This window comes from Empidonax traillii, unplaced genomic scaffold (genome assembly GCF_003031625.1).
Source record: "Empidonax traillii isolate 1590-97213 ecotype Southwest subspecies unplaced genomic scaffold, ASM303162v1 scaffold59:size1551110, whole genome shotgun sequence".
NCBI lineage: Eukaryota > Metazoa > Chordata > Aves > Passeriformes > Tyrannidae > Empidonax > Empidonax traillii.
In genome coordinates, this window is record NW_020955252.1 from 633837 (window position 1) to 661097 (window position 27261).

The 27261-nt window shown below is 38.8% G+C and overlaps 1 protein-coding gene across 5 annotated transcripts; it reads right to left on the reverse strand.

The window, feature by feature from the left end:
* Positions 1-3960: 3960 nt before the first annotated feature.
* CYLD (CYLD lysine 63 deubiquitinase) lies at positions 3961-27261 on the reverse strand. 5 transcript variants are annotated; one of them, XR_003570761.1, is made up of 18 exons: positions 26538-26642; positions 22798-23459; positions 21336-21638; positions 20331-20436; positions 19221-19313; positions 18563-18679; positions 17297-17676; positions 15783-15948; positions 14838-14979; positions 14180-14302; positions 12812-12903; positions 11701-11767; positions 10492-10624; positions 9991-10099; positions 9602-9720; positions 8780-8996; positions 7112-7359; positions 3961-4222 (listed from the first exon to the last, which is right to left on the reverse strand). XR_003570761.1 is itself a non-coding variant. In XM_027879817.1 (17 exons), the coding sequence occupies exons 2-17, from the start codon at positions 23302-23304 to the stop codon at positions 7175-7177; spliced, it is 2859 nt and encodes a 952-aa protein (XP_027735618.1). In that variant the 5' UTR covers positions 23305-23459; positions 27210-27261; the 3' UTR covers positions 5818-7174. The 5 variants fall into 5 exon arrangements, 4 of the variants coding, with proteins under 4 accessions (XP_027735618.1, XP_027735619.1, XP_027735620.1 ...); XM_027879817.1 differs by lacking the exons at positions 3961-4222; positions 26538-26642 and adding an exon at positions 27210-27261 and having other exon boundaries at positions 5818-7359; XM_027879818.1 differs by lacking the exons at positions 3961-4222; positions 26538-26642 and adding an exon at positions 26785-26936 and having other exon boundaries at positions 5818-7359.

Below are 27261 nucleotides of genomic sequence, written 5' to 3' on the forward strand. Positions count from 1 at the left end.
CATAAACAGAAAAGGTGGGAGTAGATAGCAGTGGGGGAGAGTTAGATGCATTTGTTTTGTTTTTTTTTTCCTTCGTGAAAGACCCTTATAAGACTACTAACCTTTAGTAAAAGCTTCATAGGTCACCTGGGTGCCATAGGTCCCCTCATGCTGCTGGTGGGCTGTAAAGAGCCAGGAAGGTGTAGGACTGTAAAGCCAAAGATATCATTTCATTAGGGTTGATAAATACAGTTGAACTTCTGTGACTGCAGTATACAAGTTGAAAAACTTATCCAGCTTCTTCTGTGAAACAGCCTCCTGCTGAGTGTCTGAACTGTATAAAAATGATGAATGGATCAGCCAATATTTCTCACCTTACGCAGAAACTGCAGGGCAGCTGGACAGTCTCAAGGACAGCGCTTCCAGGGAGCACACTGCATGCAGCTCCTGGCCGTGTCTGGGCTTGTTTGCTCTTCCTGAGCACTTTCTGTTAAGTGCTGAGCGTAGACTCATCCTCAGCTATGAATTGGTGAAACTCCGCCAGAAGCATGTGCAGGTCAGGTCAGACATCAGCACTGCCTCTTATCTGCTGGCCAGCTTTCCTATCAGCCAAACTAATTTGCTAAGATAATTCTGTTTCCTGCCATCTATTACAATAAATCAACCACTGTAGCTTCATTGAATTCTCTGCCAGCTGCTGCCCTTGAAATTCTCAAACAGAATGAGGGGTGGGGAGGGAAACCGTACTCTTGTAAATATGAGAAAGTTTCAGATAAACAACTTGATATTCTGGGCAATGCTGTGTCTCCTCAGCCCCATGTTAGTGGTGAGCCAGAGTCAGCTCAGACTGGGGCAAAACTAAATGTATCAATTATTCCTTTAAAAACAAACTTTTTGAATAATGTGATCTCAGGTGGTAAAGCATTCATGGGGGTAAACACACACATGGAGAGGTGACACAGAGAGATGGAGAGCATGAGCATACTTTTGGGAAAGAGTCGGAGTAAAATTACAAGGGATCCACTGTTGTGGCTATTGAAGAAAGAAATAAGGGGTTACAATGACATGGCAACTCTCTGACAATTAATTTTGAATAGGAAAAAAATATTGAGGGTAGATGGACATTGAAAAAATATGAAGCATTCCCACATGAGGAAGAAGGAGCAAAAAGGTGTTAAGATCGTTCTGCCTCTTCCTTATTGCAATATCAACTACTGAGAGCACCAGTGATATTACAATTCACAGCCATTTTTAAAATTAGAAGATGCACTAGTTTATAGCCTTCTTATATAATTTTGTTCAGATTAGATATGTAATAATGCTGATTTCTTTTTAAAGAGACTTCTATCCCCCATGAAATTTCAGAATTTTTGAGTTATCCTGCAGATCATCACTGGTTTTGTAATAGCTCTGCTGGTTAAAACTCAGCTATGCTCTACCAGTTAGGTTACCAAAGAGAGCCAACTCCTCAGCAACATGGTTGGGTTTGTTCAGTCAGTCATTTGGCAGAAGGATATTTAAAAATAATTGCATATCCCTCCCTGTCTTTAAATATTCAGAGGAAAAGTCACAGAAGAACCGATAATGTAACAATAATAATGAGTCTGAGGAACAGTATTATAGTGTGAACTCATATATCCCTTGGTTTCATTTACATGTTTAGCAGCTGCTTGTTTCTCAATCATAGTTAGATCATCACCTGACTTGTAAGAAGAGAGGGGAAGTCTGTTCACCTTTGGGCAACTAGCTCTGTATTTATTAATAGTTGTTGCCCATCTCGTTATACATTTAATTGCTGCATTATAATTTATTTATTCACTGATTTATTGTAATAGATGAGTGGAAACAAAATTACCTTTGCAAATTACTTTGATAAGTGGGAAATTTGCATGGTTCAAAAAAAAAACCCAACACGCAGTGTGGAATGTGAGATGCTACCTAGTGAATAACATCTTCACACATGAGCACTAGCATAGACAAACTGGTCTCATCAGAAAGTGAAGGTAAATCCAGCCAATTTATATACTGTTTAAAAAGAAATTGCTATGTAACATATGTATAATAATCCTTATATTCCCAGATGTCTCTGCTTCATGGAACAGGGAATCAGCTGAAAAATGAAGCAGATGGAAAGAGGAGACTCCTAAAACATTAGAAAGCTAAAGGGAGGTAGTTTGCTGGGCATGTGGTGAAGCCAGGGCTGCCTTGCTGTCAGTGCAGGTGGCAGCTCCTGCCTGCAGGTACAGGCTGTCATTATGGGGCGGGGGGCAGGGGGTTCAGTCCCACAGCCCCCACCCCACCCCAGCCTCAGCAATCAAATGGGGCCACAGAGAGCCAAGCATAACCAGAGACAGGAAATACACACGGAATAATTGCTTGGGCAGGCGCGAAGCGTACACACCTGTGAAAGCCTTACCTGCCCCTAATTGCGTCAGGCCCGCTTTAAGGACAGCGCTGCAAAGCCGGGATGACAAAGCTGGAGACACGCGCGGGTCGATCCCGCGGGGGCCGCAGGCGGTGCGGGCACTGCCCTCGTGCGGCGGAACGGGGGAACCGGGATGCGAGCGCCGGGAACGGGGACCTGTCACGGGAAGGCTCAGCTTTAGCTTCTGCAAAGGCAAAGAAGGCAGAATTCCCTTTACCGGCCCTGGCAGGACTTTTTTTTCATTCTTATTATTAAACTCAGGAAAATAAAAAATAAAATAATAATTAAAAAAAGTTAAACCTAGAAATACTGGATAGTGGTATTTTTTTCTATATAGAAAATGTATGTAAACCAGGAGCTCTGGATTCAGCACTGATGAAGCTACAGCATTGTCCGAGGAGGATTAGGCTGCTCACTATGGTTAGCAAAGTGGTCTACTAAGCAATTAAAAAATGAAGTAATTTTTCCCCACGGAAAACTATAGGTAACTATAGCTGCTTTTCGGTGGTTTTCCCTTCCAGTATCAGGTACTAACTGTTCAGATAGAAGTCATACTGTTAGACCTGACTGGATACAGTACAATTCCCAAGTTTCCTAGAAATGCTGAAGAGGGACTAACAGAAATGTTTAAACATAAATCCTTCTCAAAGTATGCAAAACAAGTTAGTTCACCACTGCATTCATTTTTTTTCATGCAACTCCCAGAACTCCAATCCCCAAAGAAATTAATAGAGCCATAAGAACAATATTTTTAATTAATATTAATACAGAAAGAGCACATGGTACATTCCTTTCCAGCAGCAACTCATTCAGCTCTACCATTGGAAAAAAAAAAAAAAATTAAGGCTAGTTGAGGGCAACCTGATCCAATGATTTGTTTCCCTAATGCCTTCTTGGACACAGCCTTCATAAGTTTAAGAGACTATCTGTGCACAAAACATGGGATGTTTATTTAGCAAAACATCAAGAACAGATAAAAACATGCTTTGTTACAGTGGTAAAAATACACAAAGCTTTCAAGCTGCTTTTTACACCAGTTCAGTTCAGAAAACACACCGCTCCAGAGTGCAGCACGGTGTGCCTTTGTGTTGCATGGAACAGGCCATCCTCAGGGAGCGTGGTGAGCACGTTCAGCCAGTCAGTGGAGTATAAAGTGCACGAGAAAAATAAGTGCATTGAAATGAACCATTTATGACCAAGAGGAATTCTTGTTACATATAGTACTTGCTGAAAAAGGGAATCTCACAGGCTGTTTAGTACAACACAGTGCTACAATTCTCAAGAGCACAGAATTGGTATCACAGCTATTAGAAAGACCTTTACTTAACATAGATATCTTTGCATTTTTTTCCCTCCAGTTATCTCCCCCAACCAAAGACAAGCATTCTGATGTAACTTACAGTGGGTTTGGAGAGGTGGGGGTTTGATGGTTTTTGTTTGCTTGTTTTAGTAATGTGTAAGGCATCACCTTTAACTAAGACCTTTTCTCCTTACCCTCTATGTTCAAAATAAGCAAGCATTTAGTGGCACAGTGATTTGTTCTGTCTTGAACNAAAAAAAAAAAGAGAAAAAAGAACTGATTGAGAGGTTTCCAAATGCATTAAACAACATAAATATTGGTGCTTAGTCACTGGAATCTTTGGCCATTACATTTACCGCAGCAGATACTTAAAAAGCAGGCTTCAAAATAGCTTATTCAATTCCCTACAAATACATGCTGAGGGCTAAAAAGCTTTCTTCCCCTTGCATATAAGTATGTGAGTTATTTTACAAGTTTCCTTTCACAGTGAAATCACTTTTCTGTCTGAATACTTGTTCCTGAGAAAGGAAATAAAATTGGAGTTAGTTAGTTTCTGTAACATTTAATTTACATTGCCAGACCACCTTCAATCCAGTGCAGTACATCACACTTTTTAGATTAAAAGAAGACTGTCAACACTTTTTTAAGTATTATAAAAGATATCTTCGCCCTCTTAACTGGTGAGCAATAAACTAAACCATATACTGTTAACTATTTACCATTTTGCAATAATCTACAATAGCCTACAAAATGCAGGCTGCAAAGCACTGCTTGCCTTTCCAAACACAGCATTTGTCACCAAGTGCTCAGTAATGAATGTGCCCTATATGTCCCACAGGAAGAGTTCACACAACTTCTCTTCCCTTGCCAGTGAAAGACCAGAATACTAGAGGCAAGAAGCCAAACAGTTCATTCACTTCTGATTAAACAGAGTATGTATCCTGCAAAACTGGGATTCTTGGATATTTGCAGTTGTAAAAAAGAGTGGGTATTTTGCTACAAGATTATTCATCAAGAAAACTTGAACAGGGTTGCCAATTCCATTTCTGTCCTCTGGCCATAGCAGGTCCAAGGCTGTTCTCAAAGTTCTAGCAGGAAGAGGTAACTATATGTAATGGGGCTGGGGGTGTGGGAAAGATGACACCAGTGGAAGATACATAAAATGAATGCACTGGGAAAAGATGAAAATAAATACAGGGCTTGGGAAGAGAACAATGCAGACATTCAAACTGGTCTCATTGGTACACAGGTTTGTGCTTCTGCCTTTGCTCCTTGTTCAGAGGGGACACTTGCACCTCCTTTCAGATTGAGTGACATGGTTGGGCTGGGGAAGGGAAGGGTTCAAACAGGGGCTCAAACCTTGTAGAGAGCGAGTTGAGTCCATTGTATTACTATTGCCTTTTTTTAACAAGTCCCCTCAGCCTTTGATTTGCAAACAGCTCTAAAAACATCACTGGAGGGACCTGGAGACTGTGGCCAATCTTCCTCTTCATTGCACAGCCAAGGGCAGGCCACCACACCTTCTGCTTGGATGACTCAAGTGGTCTCTAGTTCATGTCAATGAGCACAAGTTGCCAGGCCAAGGCCTGCTCTCTTTACCTACAAGATGCTTCCAGGGCATCTTTGTCAGCACATCCCAGCTGCTGTCCCAGAGCAGGATGGGATGGACCTGAGGAAGTGCCCATGGACAATAATCAATCCATTGACAGATGGTTAGAGAATCCATCATCTAAAGCTTCACTGAATTTTTCCAGGAGAGAAAGAGGTCAAGAGCTCAGAGCAGTACCGAAACAAGAGAGTTTTGCCAAGGAGCACAGACTAGATAAACAAGGCAAGGGAACGGGAAAGCCAGGAGACTCATAGAGGCAAAAGCAACAGTGACACTTCTAATAACTTTGTTGCTCTTGAAAGTAAAAAATTAGAGCACACTTCATGCAATAGCTAGTGGAACAGATCAACCCCTCAGCAGCCCTTGCTTTACACTGATTAGTCCTTCAAGCAGTTTTCAAATCTCTCTCTAGTACTATTCTGTGGTAGTGTGTCCCAAAGAAAGAGTACAGATTTTCCAAGAAAAACAAAGTAACCACATTTTCTACAAGGGATCAGTCTCCACTGCCTTTAAAACAGTGGCTTTTTCAAAGTGGCTTTTCCTCTGTTATATTTTGTTATCTCTCCTTCTATAGACTTGATCCCCAAAAGGAAACTTCCATATAAAACATCTCAAGAGTTGAAAATGTAAAGTTCATATATATGCAATTTGTACAACCAGATGGTACTGTATATGTATAGTTGCATGTTTGCTAGTCAGTGTAGACAGAAGTAGCTAAAAGGCAACTAAAACAACATTATTTCATTGCAAACAGGAACCGACAGACTTTGAAGTACAGTATTTTACATTAACATAGGTTTTGCAGCTTTTCAAGTTAGTTTTCATCAGGTACTTGGTATACAGTAAAATTCTGATTTACCTTTATTTATAGTTTCCTCTTTCCAGGCAGAGACTTTTAATATTCTCTTTTTAATATTAGTAATCCTGAAATGAAGAGTCAGATGTATAACACATTCCCAGGCAGTAGCTTAATGTACTGTAGAAAAGTCAGTTCTGTTTACCAAGGACTAGAATCCACTTCAGTAACATTCCCTGAGGCAATCCACTGTTTTATTGTTTTGTCCTGGAATCATTTGTGTGTAGTTGCTGTTCTGTTCCAGACTGCTTTGTTTCTTTAAAAATAGACACTTAGAAAAAGACATCTGTTAACTTTCATTGCTAATTTTATATTTCAGCAATTATGCTTCCCCTTAATACCCTCTCTCTCCTCCTGTTTTTCCCCTCCAAAAACTGCAAGTTAACGACACAGCAAGTCTGTGTGCTTGATTTTCACAAGACAGGAATATAGATTTTTAAATGAATGTTAATTTTTTGGAACTGAAAAGAATGTAGCAGATAACAGAACAAAATTATTTTGTAATGAACAGTCTAAAATTTATCTAAAATCGAAGTTATTCTCTCTTTGAGAGAAGAATCTGTGACAGTAAAAAGATCAAGGGTGGGGAAACAGAGTAGGGGTAGAGAAACACATGAGAATCATCATCCCTGTCCACAGACATGCACTGAGCATGCACACTGTGTTTCCTTACATTCCCAATGGACTAAGGAGATTTCTCCTGATATAATTCCACCTTTAACATTTCAAAAAAGCTTGTGTATAATCAATGCACTTAAAGCTTTAAGTTTCAGTAACTTAACTTTGTTTATAAAACAAACACACACAAGCACACTTCCCAGAGTGCAAAATGCTTAAGATACTTCAGTTGCAGAACTCCATGTGTAGTTTTTGGGACAGTAAATCCTTTTGCTGTCATAGTCAACTTCTTCCATTGCCAGCAACGGTTGCATTGAAACTAACCCAGAACGCAGCAAACACAACAGTGACCCCCGACTGTTTCTTCAGTTCCGCAGAGATCCCTGTTCATTTGTATAAACTCATCGTTGGACTTTGATACATGCACATGTAAGCATCACAGAGCAGTCTTCGAGCACATCCTTGGATTTTTCTGGAATCCAGTGAGTGCAATTCTTCTAGAGACATCTTCAGGTATTCGCCAACTTCTGGACATGGGGTAACTTGTGGAATGTTGAAGCCATTCTGACCTCCTTTTAAACCATAAGGAAAGAAGGAGAAACAGATTAAGATAGCATCTGCATATATCTGCTCTTTATCATGTACTTTAATTATGACAGCATCACCAGTTCATCTTGAAAATGTCTTCTAAAAAGCCTAAATATGCCCCTCTGGACATATTTAGGTAATACCTGCAGGGTAAACTTCTCTAAAAGGTGCATTGTTCAAGAAATCACAATTAACGTCAGAATATCTTGTAGTGTTTACTAACAAACCACACTCACACAAGCACCACAAAAACCCAAGGAGAACTTTCAGTTTTCCTTAACACTAAAAATTCTTTATGGGAGAGTGACCTGAATACATAATCCATCTCTAATCTACTGAACTTGTTAATAACACAACTGGTAACACTGGTGACTTGCAACACTAAGGCAGAGTTTACTCCTGGCCATCTTCCACATAAAAGTGAGCAAATTCAGACAACACAAGTATGGACATCCATCTCGCAGTTCCCAGCAGACATTTTTAACTTATGAAGAAAAGCTGAAGCAAAATATCTGTGATACAAAAAACCTCTCCCTAAGATCAGCACGATATGTATTCAGCACCTCATGTGATCTAAATTCCAAAAAATAAAGACTTCAGTCATACACATTTCAAACACTGTGAAACAAAGCTTGATTGTCTTCTAGTTGGTATAAGAAAGTGACTTTAATCCTGTAACAGTTTCATTTTCAACAGGAGGCCAAACCACACTAACTCAAGGGTTCAAGAATTCTTCATGCAAAAATTGTTACTATGAGTCTGACACTTCATCTGTTACTGTTTTTCTCAGGCACCAGGATTGAACAGAGTCCTTATTTAAACAGTATCTGTTTAAATCACAGTATCTAAGAGACCACTTGTTTTACTGACATTTGTATTATTACATGGTAACAATTTTCCACTGATAACTCTAAAGAGATTCAAAGGAATGGTGTAGATGTTGTAATGTGTGACTATTTCTTTTATTCTAAAGACATCTTCAGTAAGTTATTTAAGAAAAAGCAATAAAAATATTTTCATACTATCTGATGATCGCGTACATCCATTTAAATATAGACTGAAAATACATTCCTGCAGTTGATTATTTAAAATTAATTCTTTCTGCCAAATTTGCAAAGCATAGAAAAAACATATAAGGAGTCCTGCTAGCAAATTTCTACAGTTGCTTTTGTACCATCTACTCACTCAGGTATCCAATTTAGGTGAAATCCAGATTATGCAAATGAGCAGCTGCCATGAAATCAATGTACTGAGGAAAGGCTGGATCAAGATCAGTAGCCCAGCATTGAGTACATCAAGTTAAACGATATTAATATCCCCACAGCTTTAAGAAATAGTCACTGAAATCTAAAACACACTTAAAAAAAACTAAGAGAAGGTGAACAGAGTAAATAAAAGATCTACCATCCCGATCTGCCATGCTGTCGAAGAAGAGCCAGGCAGAGTCATCCCTCCCGTATTTCACAAAAGCTACGTAGTGGCTGGTTTCGATGCACAGAACTGCAAACAACTCCATCTTCTGGGAGGGGATGCAGCCGTGCCGCCAGTCCCAGTCTGGCAGATCCTTGGGAAGTGACAACGGATTGAATTTATGACTCTGTCTCTTGGGATGAAGATGAACCTACAGTTGAAGTGATATTTCAGAAAAGGAAAAACGCCCCATAAGATTATTTGTTTCAGTAGCAGACAAAGCTAAAAAGAACATTGCTGCTGAACAGAAGATTAATGGCATTAGAAAAGGAACTGCAATAACAATAGCTGACTAAACATTTCTTCTAATTTTCTCCACCAGTGTAGTTCAACATTACCCAGAAAACTCAAACGTAAGGTTAGAAGGGAGGTCAGGTTTAATGCAACAATTTTCTACTACACTTTCACATGACTTGAAAACAAGCCATGACTGACATCTTTATGCAATTACCAAACAGAACTAAGCAGTTCTATGTCATGAATTTATCAGCTCTAACAAGGGGGCGTGTACATAAATTAGGATTTAAAGCAGACAGTTACTACCTCTCCACTGTGTCCAGTCCTAGATTTGACAATTGCCGTGTTGATAAACACATTGCAGGAGTTCCTGATTTGTCACCAAAGGAGACACTTTACTGGGTGGGTGGCAGTGACAGTAGTGCTGATGAAGAAATCTCACTTACCCCTTCCTTTCAACTATTACAGCATAAACCACTCGGGTTAAACCTACACAGAATAACAAACATAACCACTTACTTGTGTATTGCATGTTTTGCAGAACTGCTTGATTTTCCCAGCAGAAATATCAGTGTCTTCATAACATTCTCTGCACTCATACATGGCGAGCCCTCCACATATACGGCACTGCCTGGGAGCTGCATTTTTAAAAAAAGATATTAAGTCTCCAATTTGGGGAGGCTTTTTGTATTCTATTTGGGGGTTTTTTTCAGACAAGAAGTATGAAAAGAAAGGGGAAATATTACTTTAAACAGAGAAGAACAATACATTTAAAAAATATTGGTAAATATTTATTAGAAAAAGAAACCACAACAAAGCAAACCACCAAAACTACCAGGAGTAGTTACTTTCACTGTTTTAGCCACTCTCAGCAACTCTCATTACACAATGCAATTTTATATACTTACTATCTTCAAGTAAGTCTGTTATATTTAATTCCAAGGATGGAAAAATTTTATTGAACATTTTGAAGTCTTTTCCAAACCGAGGCATCTGGATAATCAGGCAAGAGGGTGCCTAGGTAAAATGCCAAAATATAATGTAATGAGCTTGAGATAATTATTTATCTAAATTTAGAGACATACTTCTACTGTTATAAACGTATTCATGTTATTTAAACTTGCAGTCCATTGTCAGAGATATCTCAAAGTATTAGTCCTTAAAACAACCTACTGCCAGTAACTAAGAAGGTTGCTTTTAGTAATTCTTTGCCTAAATCCCTTTGGTCTATTCAGCCAAAGGAGACATGTCATTAAGTCAGCCTTAAAATATTTTTGTTATGTAGGCATCCTGGACAACTGGCATAGTATTCCCATTTCCAACATGTCCACGTGTTTTTACACCAAATCCTACTTTTGTCCCACTGCTGAATGGGCAAATATTTAGGTATCATCACAGCTGTCACCAACCTCTGCAAACTTCAAGTTGCTGTTGATGAATGACCACTCGAGTAACTGCTGAATTGTTGGGACTCCAACTTTCTCATTTTTGTCCATAAAAATTTGATAGAAGTAACAGTCTTGTACTTTCTGACCTGCTGATCTAAAAACAGATTAAAAAAAAAAAAAAAAAAGAAAACAGATTCTGAAGGTCTACTGTAAGCACTGTACTTTACTAGGAAAATAACATAGAAAAAATAGTTTATAAAACGTCCTCTCTGCTTTGAAATATATCGTGCTTTAGGAAAAAAAAAGCAAACCCAAACAAAACACAATCCCCCCAACAACAAAGTGCCTCAGATGACAGAAGTCAAGTAGTAAGTGTGGACTGATTTTAGGAAAACTTAAAGAAACCAAAGCAGTGTGAGATTCAGTGACAGTGTCAGAGCTCTCATCTCTGCAGAGCACGACAGTGGGCACAGATAACACCTCACTCAGCACAGTAACAGAATTCCTGAAACGAGGAAAGGACTGAAAAACTACAGAAAACGCTTTGTAACAATGCTGCTGCCACAGAATGCAGCAAGAAACCTGGGAATATCAGGTGCCAGCTAAGAGGATGACAGCACTGGGCAACAGTCCCCACCTCACTTAAACTCAGCTATAACAGCTGAACCCTTGTAGTGCTACAGCTGAGAATGAATCCATGCATAAATGCCAGCATCTGTTATTTTGATAAAGTAAGAGAACCAAACTTGATCAAGGCAAACAATTGAAATATTTTCATTAGCCTAACAGAAGAAATGCAAATCAGTTTCTACAGCTCACACACCGACTCAGCAATCTGTGCAGCTTGTCCCAGAAAAAAGGAGCTGTAAGCTGCAGGCCACATTAAGAATTGCTGCAGGCCCTCTTACAGCAGCCCTTCTCCAGCATAATTAACAGAAAGGCAGTGAGGATCTCAAGCAGACAGCACTAGGACACAGGATCTCTGTCCAGCTCTCATGAAATTATGCTCATGAGCTTGTGCAACGACACCAGTATGGCATAACCTACTTACCAAAAAAGGTAGGAAATAGTATCAAATTTGTCAACATAACTTTACTACATTGAATCCTATTAGCAATTCCAATCACAAGTCAATGGTGTTTTAGGAGTTGTCTCAGTTTGAAAGGCAGCAGATACTTTCTCTGCATCAGCCTCTCAAATGTTTGAATTTAGCAAAGAAAAAAGATTCACCTTATTTTCAACAGTGGCTCAACTCTTAGAATATGGTGAAATAAAATATTCAAAAATTCTTCTGGATCTGGAGGGGGAGAGGAAAAAAAAAGTTTTGTTAGCATGCAAAAACAGCTGCATTATTCAAGACTCATTTATAATGAAAGTTTTCAAAATTTTCATAGGAAAAAAAACAGTTAAAAAAAAAACAGTTAATTTTTATAGCTTTCTTAACACAGTAAGATTATGAAAAACCGTGAACATTTTCATGGTAACCTTCTGTTTATTCTTTTGGTGTCAAAAGGCTCTAATAAAAGGTACAGGCTCAACAGGGCAACAAAAGCTTCCCAGTAAAGATCAAAAAGATGCTCTGTCTTTCAGAGGAATCATTTGGCACCACACAACTTTTCTAGAAGAAATAAAAGCTTTCAAAAGAAAACAGTGAATCTGCAGAGGAGCAGTGAGGAGCAGTGAAAGTAACACATAAAACTCACTCCATACTTCAGAGTTCATCTAAACTAGAGACCGAGTTCTCTCATCAAGAATGTAGCCAACAGTAGCTTCCCAGAGGGTCATTCTCCCCAGCACAGTTTGCTGGTGTATTAACTGCAATAAATACTGGTTTCCAGTGTTCAGTATTTACAGAGAAAGTAGCAGAAACAGCTATGTAATATAATGCAAATTAATCATTATATGCAGCAGATCAAAAAGTTGAGAACTGATGTTTTTAAAATAAAAAATAACCATTGTAACAATGAAATGTTGGTAGTGAAAAAGTTTATTCCTCAGAGACCAAAGGGACATTTTGGAAGAGAACAAAGACCCCAGCCTTATCACAGTCTTCTCCCCTAACTGCTAGAAGGGTGTTACAGGGGCACAGGAAGGCAATAAAAGAAATCCTGGCAGTGAAAGACTTTTACAGAAATTGTTCAGTCAGGGTTCCTTACATTCTCAAGGAAGCAGAAAAGACCTTTCTACCAGCCAATGGTCACTCAAATTTCTGGTAGAGATCCTGCTACTACAAGAAACTATTTGGGTGTTTTGTTCTGATATAATTACACAGTAAGGTATTTCAGTTCTTTCATATTAGGATTCTTACAAGTCTCAAAGAAAGGAAAACCTCCCCAGTTACCTTTTTCCTCTGAAGTGAATCCTGAGGCAGCCTCCACTTTTTCAAGTATTTTCCTCAGTTTCATTATTTTTGTAGCACATACATATCCATATCTAGAATAAATGGGTGTAATAAGCTATTAGCTCATTTGTGATTAAATCGAAGAAGTACAAAAAACCCCATCATCTTAAATGCTGAAATACAGGTTCACGAATCCTTCTTTAATTGCATACAGTATTTCTTCAAAACTGTGTGCTGACTTCTCATATTCAATCTGACTTCCATATTTCTTAATGCAGGATAAATTTAGTGCAGTGCTCAATGTTCTTTTATAGCCTTTAAGAGCATCTTTAATCATCATCTTACCAGGATAACTGTTTTCTGATTTGTCAGTCAATTACTTTTGATTTGTTTTCACTCTAATTTGCACCATTTAATATATCATTTTCAAAATGTCACATAATAACAGCACTGTGGGATTTGTTAATAAAAACAAATTTCAATATTTGAGAAAAAGATACGGAGCTGTACTGCTGACCTAAGAAGCTGAGATTTTGAGCATTCAGTCTTTTCCTCTGAAGTTTTAAGCATGGTAGAAAGGTAATAAGACCTTTCTTTCAGTCTTCTCAGCCACCTGAGATTTCTGCTACTTAGTGTGTATCCTCCTATCCTACCCCTAGCACAGAACCCTGGAATGCACCAGGAAAAGTACCCACACTCTTACACACAAAGGTTCAGAGGCCAACATTTTATTTCAGGAATCAAAATAAAACCTTTGTGATAAAGCCCACAGCCCACAGAATTTCAGAACTGTATTGTTCACATGTTTAGAAAAAATTAAGCTTAAGAAAAGTATCTTTTAATGCAGATTTTTGTTGCATGTCCTTTGCTCATTGTGCCTAAGAAATTACAAAATACATATGAAGTTCCTCTAAAAAAATGTTTTGACCACTTGCAGACCACATGTAAAAAGCAATGATATTTTAAAGCCCTCCCAATTCCATGAAATGGTGAAACACCATGCAAGATAACCCACATACTTTTCTTGTCAAGTACAACAGCATTAAAACACGTAAAAAAGAATGTTGTGAATGAACTTAACTTTTATCAATGCTTTTTTATTCATACTTGTATAAATTTTTTAATAGCTTTATGCTGATCCTATTTCCAAATAAGAGACTAGTGAAATTATCACCAAGCAATGAATAACTATTTCTAGTTAGCCCTGATTAAATTTACCATGAAGAACAAGTAAAAATACTAAAAAATAAATCGAATAGAGTGTCACCAGCAGGCAGCCAGACTTCTCAGATCTGCAATAGGAATGCATGCACAGTAGGATCTCTCTAATTTATATCAGATTAGAGATCAGTCCATGTCTTTACTTACATTCTCAGAGGATTCACAATTTCTGTCCGCAACAGCTCTTGAGTCTCACTATAATACTCTACATCATTCATTTCTTTAGGTCTGAGTAACACAGTGTCCAGAACAGAGCTAAAAGAAAAGAGGCTACAGAGAAAAAAGGAAAAGGAAGGTTGTTTTTACCCTGAAAGATATGACTGTTCAGATGTCTGAGCAATGTAAGACAAAGCAAGCAAAGCCACATAAAAATTAAAGAACTAAAATTTCAAAAGCAGTAATTATGGACAGGGGACAACACAGCTGTATTAAACAGCAAAAACCCACTCTAACCATTATGCTTTCTGCAGCGAAGTACAGAACCAGTTGCCCAGGCAGGATTCTACAAATAAGCTATATGGGGTATTTCCCTCCCTTCCACCCCCAGCCTGTGCTTGTCTTTCATCCTTCAACCATTTACAGGGCAGGGACTCCCTCAGTCAAACTGGGCAGATACAGAAAGGTCAGAGCAGCTGGAACAACATTAGCACAGTAAATGCTGCAGAACTTGCTCCACTGGAAGAGCACAGTAACATGTCAGGCTGCAGCCGTGACATGGGAGCTGCACAGTAACACACAGACAGTCATCCAAACACATGTTCTGCATTTCTAGCATGGGATGCCACTACACAAATTATGAACTTACCAGAATAAGGTGGAGTCTAAGTAACAGGAGTTGTAATGACCCTGGATACCTTTCTTCTTTCCAATCATTGTCTCAAAACCTTCTTTTTCCATTTTTGGAGGAGTGTTTTCTTCTACCACTTCACTTAAGTAACCTCCAAAGGCTGAAATTTTTTTTTTCAAAAGACACTTTAAAGCCTCAAATTTTATTCCCCCTTGAGATTTCCCTATTAATGTTTTATAGCTAAGTTGCTGCCTTAGTGTAAGCATTCCTTCTCTGGACTAAAATAGCATTTTATTATAGCTGAAACTCAGTGTTCCAGAGAGTGAACGAGGCCTTACATTCCACTGGCAATGCACATTAGAGTGCTTCGGAAAGCCTGCAGCACTGAATTAATTTTATCCAGTAGGAATGAAGTTCTCTTTTCATTACAAATGCCCTGTTCACACTATCTTACAAGTATCAGACACTTTTCTTTGCTGAGTCCCCAGCATGACCCAAGAAACCTAAAATATTTGAAGTTAGGAAAGAAGTTTTTCACCACTAACTTCTGCCATAAAAATACATGCTTTTTTATGTTAATATTTAGAAAATATAATTTTATGCTATATAGAAAAATAGTTGCCTTTACTTCTGACAATGCAATCACACATTGCTGGAGTTGCAAATACCATTTTCAGCAAGACTGCTTTTCAACTTCTAAAGTAAAAAACGTACAGCATAAAAAAGCCCTTTTATGAAATTTCTTCAAATATATGCACATTTTCTTGTTTTAAAGTACCAAAGAGTAATTCACAGAATTGCTGTATTTTGTACAGGCTGATCTTCTATTCATTAATCTCATTTAAGTAACACCTGTACGGATTCTCAAATGTTCAACACAAAGAACTTACTGCAAGAATAAATGAAACCAAAACCCTGGTCAGTTCCCAGTTGATAAACAAGAAATAAGCAGAAGGTCAGTACCTAGAGAGTTGCAGCGTTCAATCTGGTTGGAAACAGGCTGCAGTGAGGCAAACCTGGAATCCGGCCTGCAGCTTTTGAGTTTAACAAAAAGAGCTTTCTTTGGAGCACAAGTGAAGTATCTAGTTCCTTTAAATGTTCCGTCCGTGCAGCCTGCACATTCATCTTCCTGAAAATTCAAGTGAGAATTCACTACTTTTCTTATTTCTAGAATTCTGCAGTAAGACATTTGATAAAATATCTACCCACAAGTCACCCCTCAGGTACTCTGAAACGTGATATACAGTGTTTCTGCATTTTAGTATACAAAGCTTTGACTGAGGTATTTAACTGGATTTGCTGAGGAAATTAGGAGCTGCAGGGCTGGGGTTTTTTTCATGTTTAAACTTTTATCGGAAGCAACTTGGGGAGGTGGGAGGGGAGACCCAGTCCAGGTTCCTTCTGTAGTTAGAAAGAGCCCACATGCAGTACTGAGCACCTTTTACAACTCAGTTAAAATCACTAAGCATTGGGTAGCATGAATACTTGTGTGACTGTGCTGCACAAAAAAAATGCCTGCTTTGGAACACACAAAATGTACATCAAGGACAGACAACACAAACCAGGTATGAACAATAACAAGTTATTATCTTTGAGAACATGATTTAAGGTCTATTGTCTACTGCTAGGCTTTAATGCAGAAATGCATGAGTGGCACACAGGTTAACACACCCTAAGGTGCAGAACACCTGTGGCAAACTATGGCTTCCAACTTCATCCAAAACACCCATAAGGATAAGGATTTTTTGTAACAGTTGGAATTCCAGTCACATTCTAATCTACTTTGCCTGTGTTTTATGTAATGGTACAGTGCTATGTGAAATTTTATTGAACATTATCCCAAAAAAAAGAATCCCATCTTCTTAATTGAGTACACATTAATTTAACTGACAGTCAACCATAACCTTGGCAGCAGCTGCCACAAAGAAATGTCAGTGCAGAACAGCAATTCATGTTTGCAGCAACTGAGCTTTTCCAAAGGGCCCAGAGAAACACACAAGGCACATGGCTGTCAAATTAACCATTACTACCAATTATCAAAACCAGTGTTATGGCTCTGACAGTCATAACTCTGCCTGTTTACTGGTATACAAAAAAAACAAACAAAAAAGTGATAATAAAGACTACTACAGTCAGGGCATTTTATACAAATTTACATTTCAAAAGACCTTTAAATATGGTCAGCTTTTCTGAATTACAATCTCAATAATGTAAGCAAAGGACACTCCTTTAAAGCAAGGAAGTGATCAGTCCCACAAATTCCATTACCCACTGTAACACAAACACATCTCAGAGCCTCTTAACAGGGCAAGGTCTGGGACAGCCACAAAAGTCAGAGCTCATGGAAGAATTTAGCTCTAAGGACATCACATGGAAACCTGTTTGGGCAAATCTCCCCAGATTGGCTGCTTTTGCTTTTTTGCTCTGAGAAACAAAACTAGTAATTGACACTAATATGAACTACAATTTATATTTACCAGTTCCAGTCCAGCCAATACTTCATTTACTCCAGGGGGCTGGCCAATCCAGCGGATTACTCCATAGAAAGGAGGATTTTCTTTAACTTCAGCCAAGGAACCTGCTTCAAGACCATGTGAGTTCCCAACTGGGCTTGCTGCTGATGGACTGTCCTGGTTAGCTGAAGTATTCACATCACCCATGACTGACTGGACAGATAAAGAGAGAGGACTGTGTCCCATAGTACCATTTGTACTTGTTGCTTTTGTCAAGCTAAAAGGGAGGGAGTGAAATCTGTTTTCTGTAGACACAGAGTTTGTTAAAGGTGGCTGCAGTGGTGGTGAAGAATGCCCAAATCCAGGAGATGAATCAGTAAGTGATTTTGCAGGGTCTTCAGTAGCTGTTAAAATCAAAACCAAGATGTTAGTAAGTGCTGGGGGTTTTTCCCCCCATCATAAAAAAGGAAAGACTTGGCTCCCAAACCAATGAAGTGCAACCCCATCTGATTTAACAGGTGACTGTACAGGAAGCACTAAAAGCTGGGGAGGGACATTTAGGAAGACATTTGTCACTTGGTAACACTGGAGAAACAGAACTAACTGAGGAGACACTTTCAAGGTTCATGGAATTCAGGGGCTACTGCTGCAATAGTTTCCATTGTAAATTAACATTGCTAGTTTAGTCTTTACCCCTTCAGTCACTATGCTAGCCAGCTACACTTTTCTAAAGTTTATGAGCAAAAAAAGAAAAAAAAAAAGGTCTGGAAGCAAATCAAGATACTGATCTTTTAGGCATGTGCACTCATACTTCTAAAAACTCATAAAGAGATTTTACAGGAATAACTTTTAAAAACTTCCAGACTGATTAGCTGGCATGGCAGAATAGCTCCCTTAGATCTGTAACATTAGCTACAAAGACAGGCAAAATACAATTAGTCTGTATATTTGGCTATAAGGAATATCTTCATGTCTTCCATCAAGCCTCAGCTTTTATTTTGCCTGCAAGACATATGCATTGCCACAGAGCTGCACATACATTGCCAAGAATGTAATCTTCTACATGCAGAATAAAACCACAGGTCACATTAAGACAGAGAACACTTTCATAGGGTTTTCAAGATGCTTTTTATGATACAGTATGTCTTCCACTAAGACAATACAGTCCAACTGTTTTACATTTAATCTCAGATTTGTTTTATTTGAAGAACATAATACACTCTAGTTTTGTTCTGTGTTGTGTTTTTTTTTAAAGAAAGTATATGCCTACATGAAGGCATCTCTCTTTACCTTCATCAATATACCATGGGGGTTTTGTTTTTGTTTGAGGCTGAGAGTCAACTGATGAGCCATTTAATGTGTAGAAGACTTCAGATCTGCTTCTATTTCCAGGTTCAGAGGTAGATCCTGGAAAATAACATACTTTAATGAAGAGATTCTTCTCTACTTAGGAAAGGTTACCTACACTCTTTATTTCATAGCATAAATTCATTATTACACTTTCAGAAAGACCCAACTGCCTTTGCACAAAGCAAAAAACTCTCCCATCAAGCCTAACACAGTTCTAAGCTTACAAATCTACACCAAAGCAACATAATCCTCCAAGCTGAAATTTCAAGTCCCCAACCTGCAAAGAAGGCAAAAAATACCTCCCAAGTGCAAATTTTTCATGACTGTAAATTATGGATATAAGAAAATATTTGTGATACAGTGTACAGCAGGTAGTACAGCAGGTAATTTTTTGTTTTTAAAGCGCTAAAATTTCACAGTAGGCAAATAGATTACTGATCCAATGGCACACAGCTGTAACTCCTGCCAATATAAGCACAGTTACTTTAGTGAAGATCATCTCTGTCAGCATCCAATGCCAGAAAAGACATTACTCTTCCCCAAGCGATAAGAATTTGCAATTCTTATGTAAGTAAAGAAAATCCCCTCCCACACATACCTGTAGCCTTTGGCTTACTGTGATTGAACACACTTTTGTCACCTCTTGAGGTATAGGCAAGCTTGGGAGGTCTCCTGTCCTGTGACACAGTCTCTGAGACATGATATATGAAGAGAGTATTAGCTTATCTTTGCTACATTTTTACTGTGTTACAGAGAAGCTCAACTCCAAAGGTAACTGAACAAAGGTCTGTCATCGTAAGCTTTAAAACTGAGTGGAGTAAAACCTTGCTTGGAACATAACCAACATTTTATGTGTACAGGATTTGCCTCTATCACATCAGCAATTACTTTGTTCTGAAGTCTGCCATTACTTCATGAACACCTCAATGTATGTGCATATTCCCACTACAGGAAACAGACCCATGAAATTCTAAACTTTATTTTCTGCCAACACACTTACAACAAATGCTCTTCTCCCAAAAATGGAGTCCCTATAAATTCTCCAGAGAAGAGAGGAAAATTCATGCAAAAATCACACAACTAAACCAGCTACCAGGAGATGAACATAGATCAAATTGAAGAGAAAGGGCAACAGTTACAGACTACACACTCATTAGCAGCTGTCTACAGACAGAGCCCAAGCAAAAGTTACTTATAAACTTTGCTTTCTTCCGACAAGGGATGAGGGGACTGTAGTTGTTACAAGTTAACACTATCCCATGAATTACTGCCGTGAATTTTTCCACAGTCTTGCTATGCATTTTAAAGTATTTACCCATAGACTACACACATAATACTATTAATACCTTTCCAGCACAGTAAGAACAGCTTTCTGATCCAAAGTATTTAAACCCCTGGAGCAAATTTAACAACAGTCTATACAAAAGATTCCTGCTACAGACACTCACATATTCACTAATATTACGCAACTCCACAGTATTGTAAACACTATAGTATTTGACAGGAATTTTGTTCAATATTAAAGCCTTTCTATTAGTGAGACCATAATGCAAAGGAGGGGAATACTGAAGAGAATTATAACACTGAAGGTTAAACTAATTCAAGTGAATTTAGGAAACTAACTTTGCAGTATTGCTTTAATCATATAACTGTGCCTAGGTGGAGATATTATCAAAGTCTACCTTCTGGATAAGAAAGCTGGGCATACCTGGAATAACATCATTGATATGCAAAAGAAGTGTACTTTCAACACTTGCAAAACTGCACAGCTGTATTCCATTATATCTTCCATCCCAGTTTCCAATCGGATTATCCTAAAAATAGAAAAACATGTTACACGTATCCCAAGAGAAGATTTACATCATGCAGAATGCACACATATGTCTTTAGGAATATAAAAAGTAGGAAAATGAAAGGTTTGACAATGTCTACTTTTCCCTGTAACAAATCTTATATTTAGAACACTCAAACATTACAGTCTTTAAACACAAAAGCAAATTTAAAACCTGCTCTTTTGAGAAATATTTCCTACTTTAAAAAGCATTCCTCTACTAAAAACTATTATGGATAAACAAATTAGAACAACTTCAGTGCATGGTTAGGGAACAGCTACTGCAACCAAGAAAATGGAAGCATCTGTTCTACAAAACCAAAACATAATCTTGAACTACCAAAAATTTGAAAGCTGTCCATTTTAAAAAGCTTCAAGTTGCTAGAAATAAATTTTAATTACAAGCTTCACATTTTCTTGAAAAATCAAGCTTTGTACTTGAAACTCAATACTTTTAAGGTAGAACAAAGTCAAGCAAAAAAAAAAAAAAGTAACATGAAAAAAAGCTTTTAAAAACAGCTAACAAAAGAAAAATACATCCAGCATACTTTTTTAACAGGCAGAACAAAGCCAGTCTCACAAGACAAACACTCAGCTCTATGACTTCAAGACTGACACCTAACATGGCAAGTAGCTCAGTGGAGGCTCCTCAGAATAACCAGAGTATTTCTCCTGAACTCTTTAGCATCAAATAGGATATCATTTACCTGATGCCAAGAAACAATTACCACCAAGGGGCATCTTTGAACACAAGTGTTTATTTCCCATTTTAGGCCAGCCTCCACTGAAGTAGCTTGTGGGATAATGTTTCTTCTTCTAATTGCATGTCATTTACTAGCTAACACACATGCAGAAGTTATTAAAGTCAGATTATTTTCTTACCATGTCCACTCCAACAACGTATCCTAAACTTTCGTTTCCTGGTAAGACATCACAGAATATAACTGTCCCATACTCTATACTCTCTCCTATCTTCAGAGAAACCCTGGAGTTGATCTCCAGAGGAGGAAGTTCTACCTGCATTGCGTCAACTGGAGCTGCATAGTCACTTTCCAGTTCATTGTCATCATCTTCCACCAGCTCCAGTTTGTCCAAAGCAACAAAAACCCCACAGTCCTCATCGCATCTGAAAAGCTGCTTGCCTTGGTACTGCCCATCAGTAAAGCCCTGACCGCGACCTTCTTCCTGGGTGTCGGAGGAGGAAGAGGTGGGGGGGGAAAGAAAAGAGAAAAAAACAAGTGTATTTTGTGCAAAAGCAGACTTCTAAAAAAGCAGTAACATAATCCAGTGTTTTGGACAAATCTTACTAAGAATTTGCCTGGTGAACTGTCTTTATATTGCGAGAATTCTATTGTCAGAATTTGTGACAAATACAAACACTGTCTATCTTAGGGGAATAAAGAGCGAGATGTCATTAGATTAGAGAGTAGCTGCAGGCAGAAGCCTTTTTACTTGGCTTTACATGTTTTCTTCAGGTGCAAATCTTGCTTCCATCATCAAATTTTTGCCATATCAAGACAAGACTACTTCATACTAGACATAATACTAAGCATTCAAAAATTCCACTTATATGCCAAATAAAGAGATGATTTTCAGAAGTACTTAGGCCTGATATTCCCTGAGGTTCTCAGTGGGAATTGCAAAGTTTGGGAAAAGTTTAAAGAGTACTTTGAAAAATATACTTCTAATACAAGAGCAGCACTCTCCTAAACCTAACCCTTCAAAAGTTTGTGGCTGGCATTAATTTTGCACACAATAGCTACATTCTCTATCTTAACTACTTGCCATTTGACTTTTAGGGATCCAGAAAAACAGCAGCCCTAAAATCCAAGCCTGCATTTATGGACCATATCCTGATATGGTCACATATGCACCACAACAGGAATATAAATAATTCTGTCCAGAGAAGTTGTAGATGGTCCCTCCCTGAAAGTGTTCAAGGCCACACTGGATGGCTCTGAGCAGCATGGTCTAATGGAGGGTGTCCTTGCCCGTGGCAGGGGTTCGAACAAGATGATCTTTAAGGTCTCTTCCAACAAAAATCATTCTGTGTTTCTATGAAATAAATTTTTCTAGGCTAGAAGGAGTCAGAGTACATTCAAGTCTTTCTGCCAGCCCAGGCACCTCATCAAGCTTCATTTAACATGTACAATACAAGGCTGATGTGATATGGCGTGTTCATGGGCACTTAATAAACAATATTTATGAAAAGACTGAAGGTAACAATTTTCAGGGGTAACTATTCTTCTAGAAAATACATTATTATTACTTCCTCTTCACATCGAAGACTTTAGCTTGTCTTATAAAGTATAAATATGATGCTACCCCTTGGCAAAAGACTTACCAGCAACTCTACTCCAAAGTATATCCCTGTGAGGGACCTTTCTTGCATTAAAGGTCCTCTGAAGCGAACAACTCCAGGAAATTTGTCATCTCCTGACCTCAGCTGTACTCTGACAGGGGAGCCAATATCTATTAGGATGCCTTTAGCTAACCTGCTTTTGCTTTTAAACAGACTGTATCTTTCCTCACAGTTAGTAATAGCTAAAAGCAACTCGGCGAGTTTTTCATTTATTTCTATAACATCCTTCTCATCCACAAACAGGATTGCGTGAGGTTGTTCCAGAATCTTTAATCCAATCTGCAGTTTCTTGCCTTTACAAGGAATATTTCTGGAGTGTCCCACAGAAGAACGGTCTTGGAAAAACTGCCCGATGCTACCTTTGGGCACCTTCAAGAGCTTTTGGGTCTGCTTGTCTATGACGCTGCATTCCTGGAGGAGCAAGTAGAAGATCCGCTCCTCCCAGTAGGATGAACTTGCTTTTTCTTGACTCCATAAACCCGAATTCATTGTGATTAAAACCTTAAAAAGCTGCACAGAAGTCTCCAAGAAAAATAAGTTCTGGATTTACAGGCAGTGGTCTTTCCAAATTCTACTGGAAGGTCCAATCTTTGTCAAACAACACAATATTCATTTTGCAAGGAACCGAGTTCAGAGCAGGAAGCCTAGAATAAAAAAAAAGAGATAAGAAAAAGAGAAAATTAAATTGGGGGAGCATAGCTAGTCTTAAGTAAAATATGATTTAAATCTGTGACCAGACCCACTCCTCCTACAGAGTAATTCAGCAAAATCCAAGACAGTGACCATAGTCCCAGAACAGCCACAATATTGCTGATCATGGACATACCCATTTACCCATTTCTACTACTTACTGCCTATTTCCTTTCCTTGTCTAGTTCCTTGAAGAAAGGAGTTGTGGAAAAAGTGCAATGAAATGCAGAAAACACATAAAACACACGTAAGGGAAAGAAAAAGAAAACTTAAGTTCACATGAACAGGAATAAACATCCTTCTCAAATTTACAAACAATATTTTATGGAAGCTTTCCACTAAAAAGATCTTTTCCCATGCTTAGTGACTACTTATTTCTAGCAAAGCGCACTGCATCTGTCATCCTGCATAACATTTTGATTTAGTGAAGCAGAAAATTGTGTTGACGAAATAGAGCAGCAGAAAATGGAAACTTCAGTAACTTATAACAGCCATTTCTTTAAATAAAGAAATGGCCAGTTCCAGTAAGTAATAGACAATGTATGAAAACCAAATTGCACCTACGTTGCAACATGCAATTCTGAGAAAAAAATAAGAAATACGTCACTTTCAGGTAGTAAAATACCCTAGAAATAAACACCTTAGTTAAACATTACCCTAAAATTTATAGTCCACAACCAATAAACTAAAAAAGAACAGTCTGAAAATACCTGATTGAGAATGGCAGCAGGTACAAAAGTAAAATACATACACACATATGGCTACAGTTTCAATCATACTGGATACATGAAGAAAGACCCACAGTACCTCAGCAGGATTTATTCTTCAAAGATGGCAGGAAATGGCAGCGTACAAATTAAAAATAAAATGTTTTTAATTTTCCTGTTTGCAATCTGTGATGCCAGTTTGCATTTGGTGAAAGGAAAATCTCAATGATAATTTGTGGATTTAACTTCAATAAAGTAAAAGCAAATAACGTCTTTTCCTTGTGCCTAGGTACCCTATTCCTCCCCAACTTTTCTACGATGGCATTCAAATACCACAAAACTTACTGCTATTTCTCCCACTCAGTTTGATCCCAGTTTCAGAAGCTATTGGAAAGCAATGGAATCCAGTAGTACTGTAGCTATTTTCATCATCTTTTTTTAAACAGAAAGAATATTTAAGAAAAGTCTTTCCACCAGAGAAAAGTAGTAACAACCACAGACAACCAGAAATTTATGCAGTCTCATCTTTCAGTCCCAGAAATTCACACATTTTTGTGACGCCTTGGTGAGGCTCTTGTGCCATCCAGCCATTCCAGCCTGCTCCTCCTCTGCACAGATGTGGCATGTGGGTGTCAGAGCATCACACTGAGGCACTGCTGCTGCAGCAGCTCACAGGAATTACAGGGTTTAATGTGCTTCCATCTGCAAAGTCATTAACATCTGAGGGACAGAATCTGGACAGTTTCAGACCTCACCGAAGAAAACGCTGGTAGACTGTAAATGTATTTTCAAGTTAAAAAATATTTTTCTTCATTTTCATTCAATACACATAAATGGGCTTTAATGTTTGTCAGTGATTAACAAAAAAGTGGTGTCAGTATTGAATGAAATAGCAGTGCTTTGTATAGAAACAGATAAACAGCACAATAGGATTTCACCCACCCCATGGAAACACAATTAAATGACCATTAATTTTTGTAAGTCTACTCAGATGTTAAAATAGTTTCATCCAAGTTCTGTCTAATTCTCTCCCCTTACTTCTTCCAGACAGTGGGGGAAAAAATAGACCCTGTCTTGTTCTTCACAGCTCATTTTATGTTCTCAGCTTTCAAAAGCTGATGCACTTCACTTTCTTTTTTTGTGACCCTTTCCACAAACTTACTGAACCTCCATATACTGCAAAAAAGTATCCCTGACATTACAGGAAACCTGACCTTTCCTATTTTATTTATAGAAATGATTCATTTTAATTTTAGTAAGTATGCATGGAAATAATATACTAAAAGAGAAGTCTGTTCAAGAGCTTAAAATGTTAATTTTAGAATATTATTTATCATATCTATTTTTAATAAGTATACCCTGCTTGCAGGTCCATTGCTGCAACATCATACAATCTTCACATGTTTAGTAGCAAAGAATTCTGTGTGAAAACATGTTAACAGCTGCATTTAGATTATATCACAGTAACTTTATATGGTGCTTGGTCAGTCTTTCAAAGTTCTCATCCACAAAGATGTTATTAAACCCACTGGATACAGTGCCAAAAGGCTTTCCTTTATTAAAAAGTTCATTATCCCTACATAAAAATGCCTTCTTTAAAAACTTATCTACCACCACTGCCCCCTGCCAACAAAAAAATACAGCTCTAAAAACCAAATCCTCTTCTTTTAGAATAATAATAGTGATGAATTAGTATTTTAGCAGCACAGAAAAGCTTGTTAAAAGGATGTTAAGCTTTGGTAACATATCAAAAACATATTTACATAAACAGCTGGATTTAATTTTTTTTTTCCAGCCATTTTCCATGGAATTAATTATTCTGCAAGTAAAGTGAAACCCATGCTGAGCAAACAGCCCACGTGTATCAGACTATGGCCAGAATAAACTATTAGAGCTCCGTATGAATTGATTTGGGAACCAAACAAAGCACACCTACCAACAAGTCATCATTACACTGCACAACACACCAGCAGCTACAAAACTGTGCAAACCAAAGAGTAGTTGCCCACCACAGGCATTTTAAGTGTCAGAGCCTGTTCTGCTACCTTCTGCTACCTTCTTCCACTCCACCTACTACCCGAATTGGTTTCATGCTCAAAGGATTTTGGGGAGAATCAGGCAAAACACAGTTATGACTGCAACACTACATACTTCAGAAAAAAAAAAGCACTTCAAAAATCGTCAGAAGTAGACCATAAAAAAATATCTAACTTCAAAGCTTCCCTAACTTCCTTCCTTTTTTTATTCTTCTGTCATGAGTTGTCACTACAGAGACATCCCATCATAAAAACAGTTTGCTCTGAAATAGAAGAACTCTGTTCCTACCCTGCGGGAGCCTCGGATGAACTATATGGAGATGTTTGAATTGGCTATCAGGTTTCAGCATGAACGCGCGTCCGTAGCTCTGATCCAGAGCACAAAACGAAGAGGCTAAAACAAATTGTACAGATTTTAAGAGAACTTTAACACCTAAAAAGAATTTAAACAGCTGGGATGCAAAGTTATGTTCTCTGACAGTCCGAAAATAACTTTAAAACCCGGAGCAAGGAAATTTAGTCCCAGCTCAACGTACACATGAAAAAACCCTGAAACTGGCTCCCTCACGGAGAGTTCCAAGGCAAGACACGTCCGTACGAGCCACAGCGCTAGGCCGAGCTTTGTAGAACGATTATTAACCCCACTTCCGAGCGTCCTCTCCCCTCCCCGAGCGGTTCCGCGCAGGACAGGGCAGGAAAGTCCTTTAACACGTCTGCGCTGCCCGGGGATTCACGCCGAGCCGCGGGAAGGCCCAGCCGGGCCCTGTGCAGCTCCCCCGCCCCGCCCGCAGCGGAGCCCCCACCCTGCCATCCCCGGCCCGGCCCCGCCGTGGGCACGACCCCCCCCCCCGCGCCGCGGGGTCACGGGCACGGACGGAGCGCGGCCTTCGGCCGGGGAGCCGCCCCACCCCTGCCCTGCCATGCCCTGCCTGAGGGCCCCGCGACCGCGCTCGCCCCTCACCTCCTCACGGCCTGCCCCGGGCTGGGCGCGCCGCCCGCCCGCGGCACCGGCC

What these genes read in the sequence shown, in the direction of transcription:
- CYLD (XM_027879817.1), bottom strand. Translation starts at nt 23,304, where the DNA reads ATGAATTCGGGTTTATGGAGTCAAGAAAAAGCAAGTTCATCCTACTGG. An exon ending in ACGTTGTTGGAGTGGACATG is followed by an intron (nt 20,437 to 21,335) that starts GTAAGAAAATAA and finishes TTCTATTTTTAG; the next exon opens with GATAATCCGATTGGAAACTG. An exon ending in TTAGACTCCACCTTATTCTG is followed by an intron (nt 14,303 to 14,837) that starts GTAAGTTCATAA and finishes TTTTCTCTGTAG; the next exon opens with CCTCTTTTCTTTTAGCTCTG.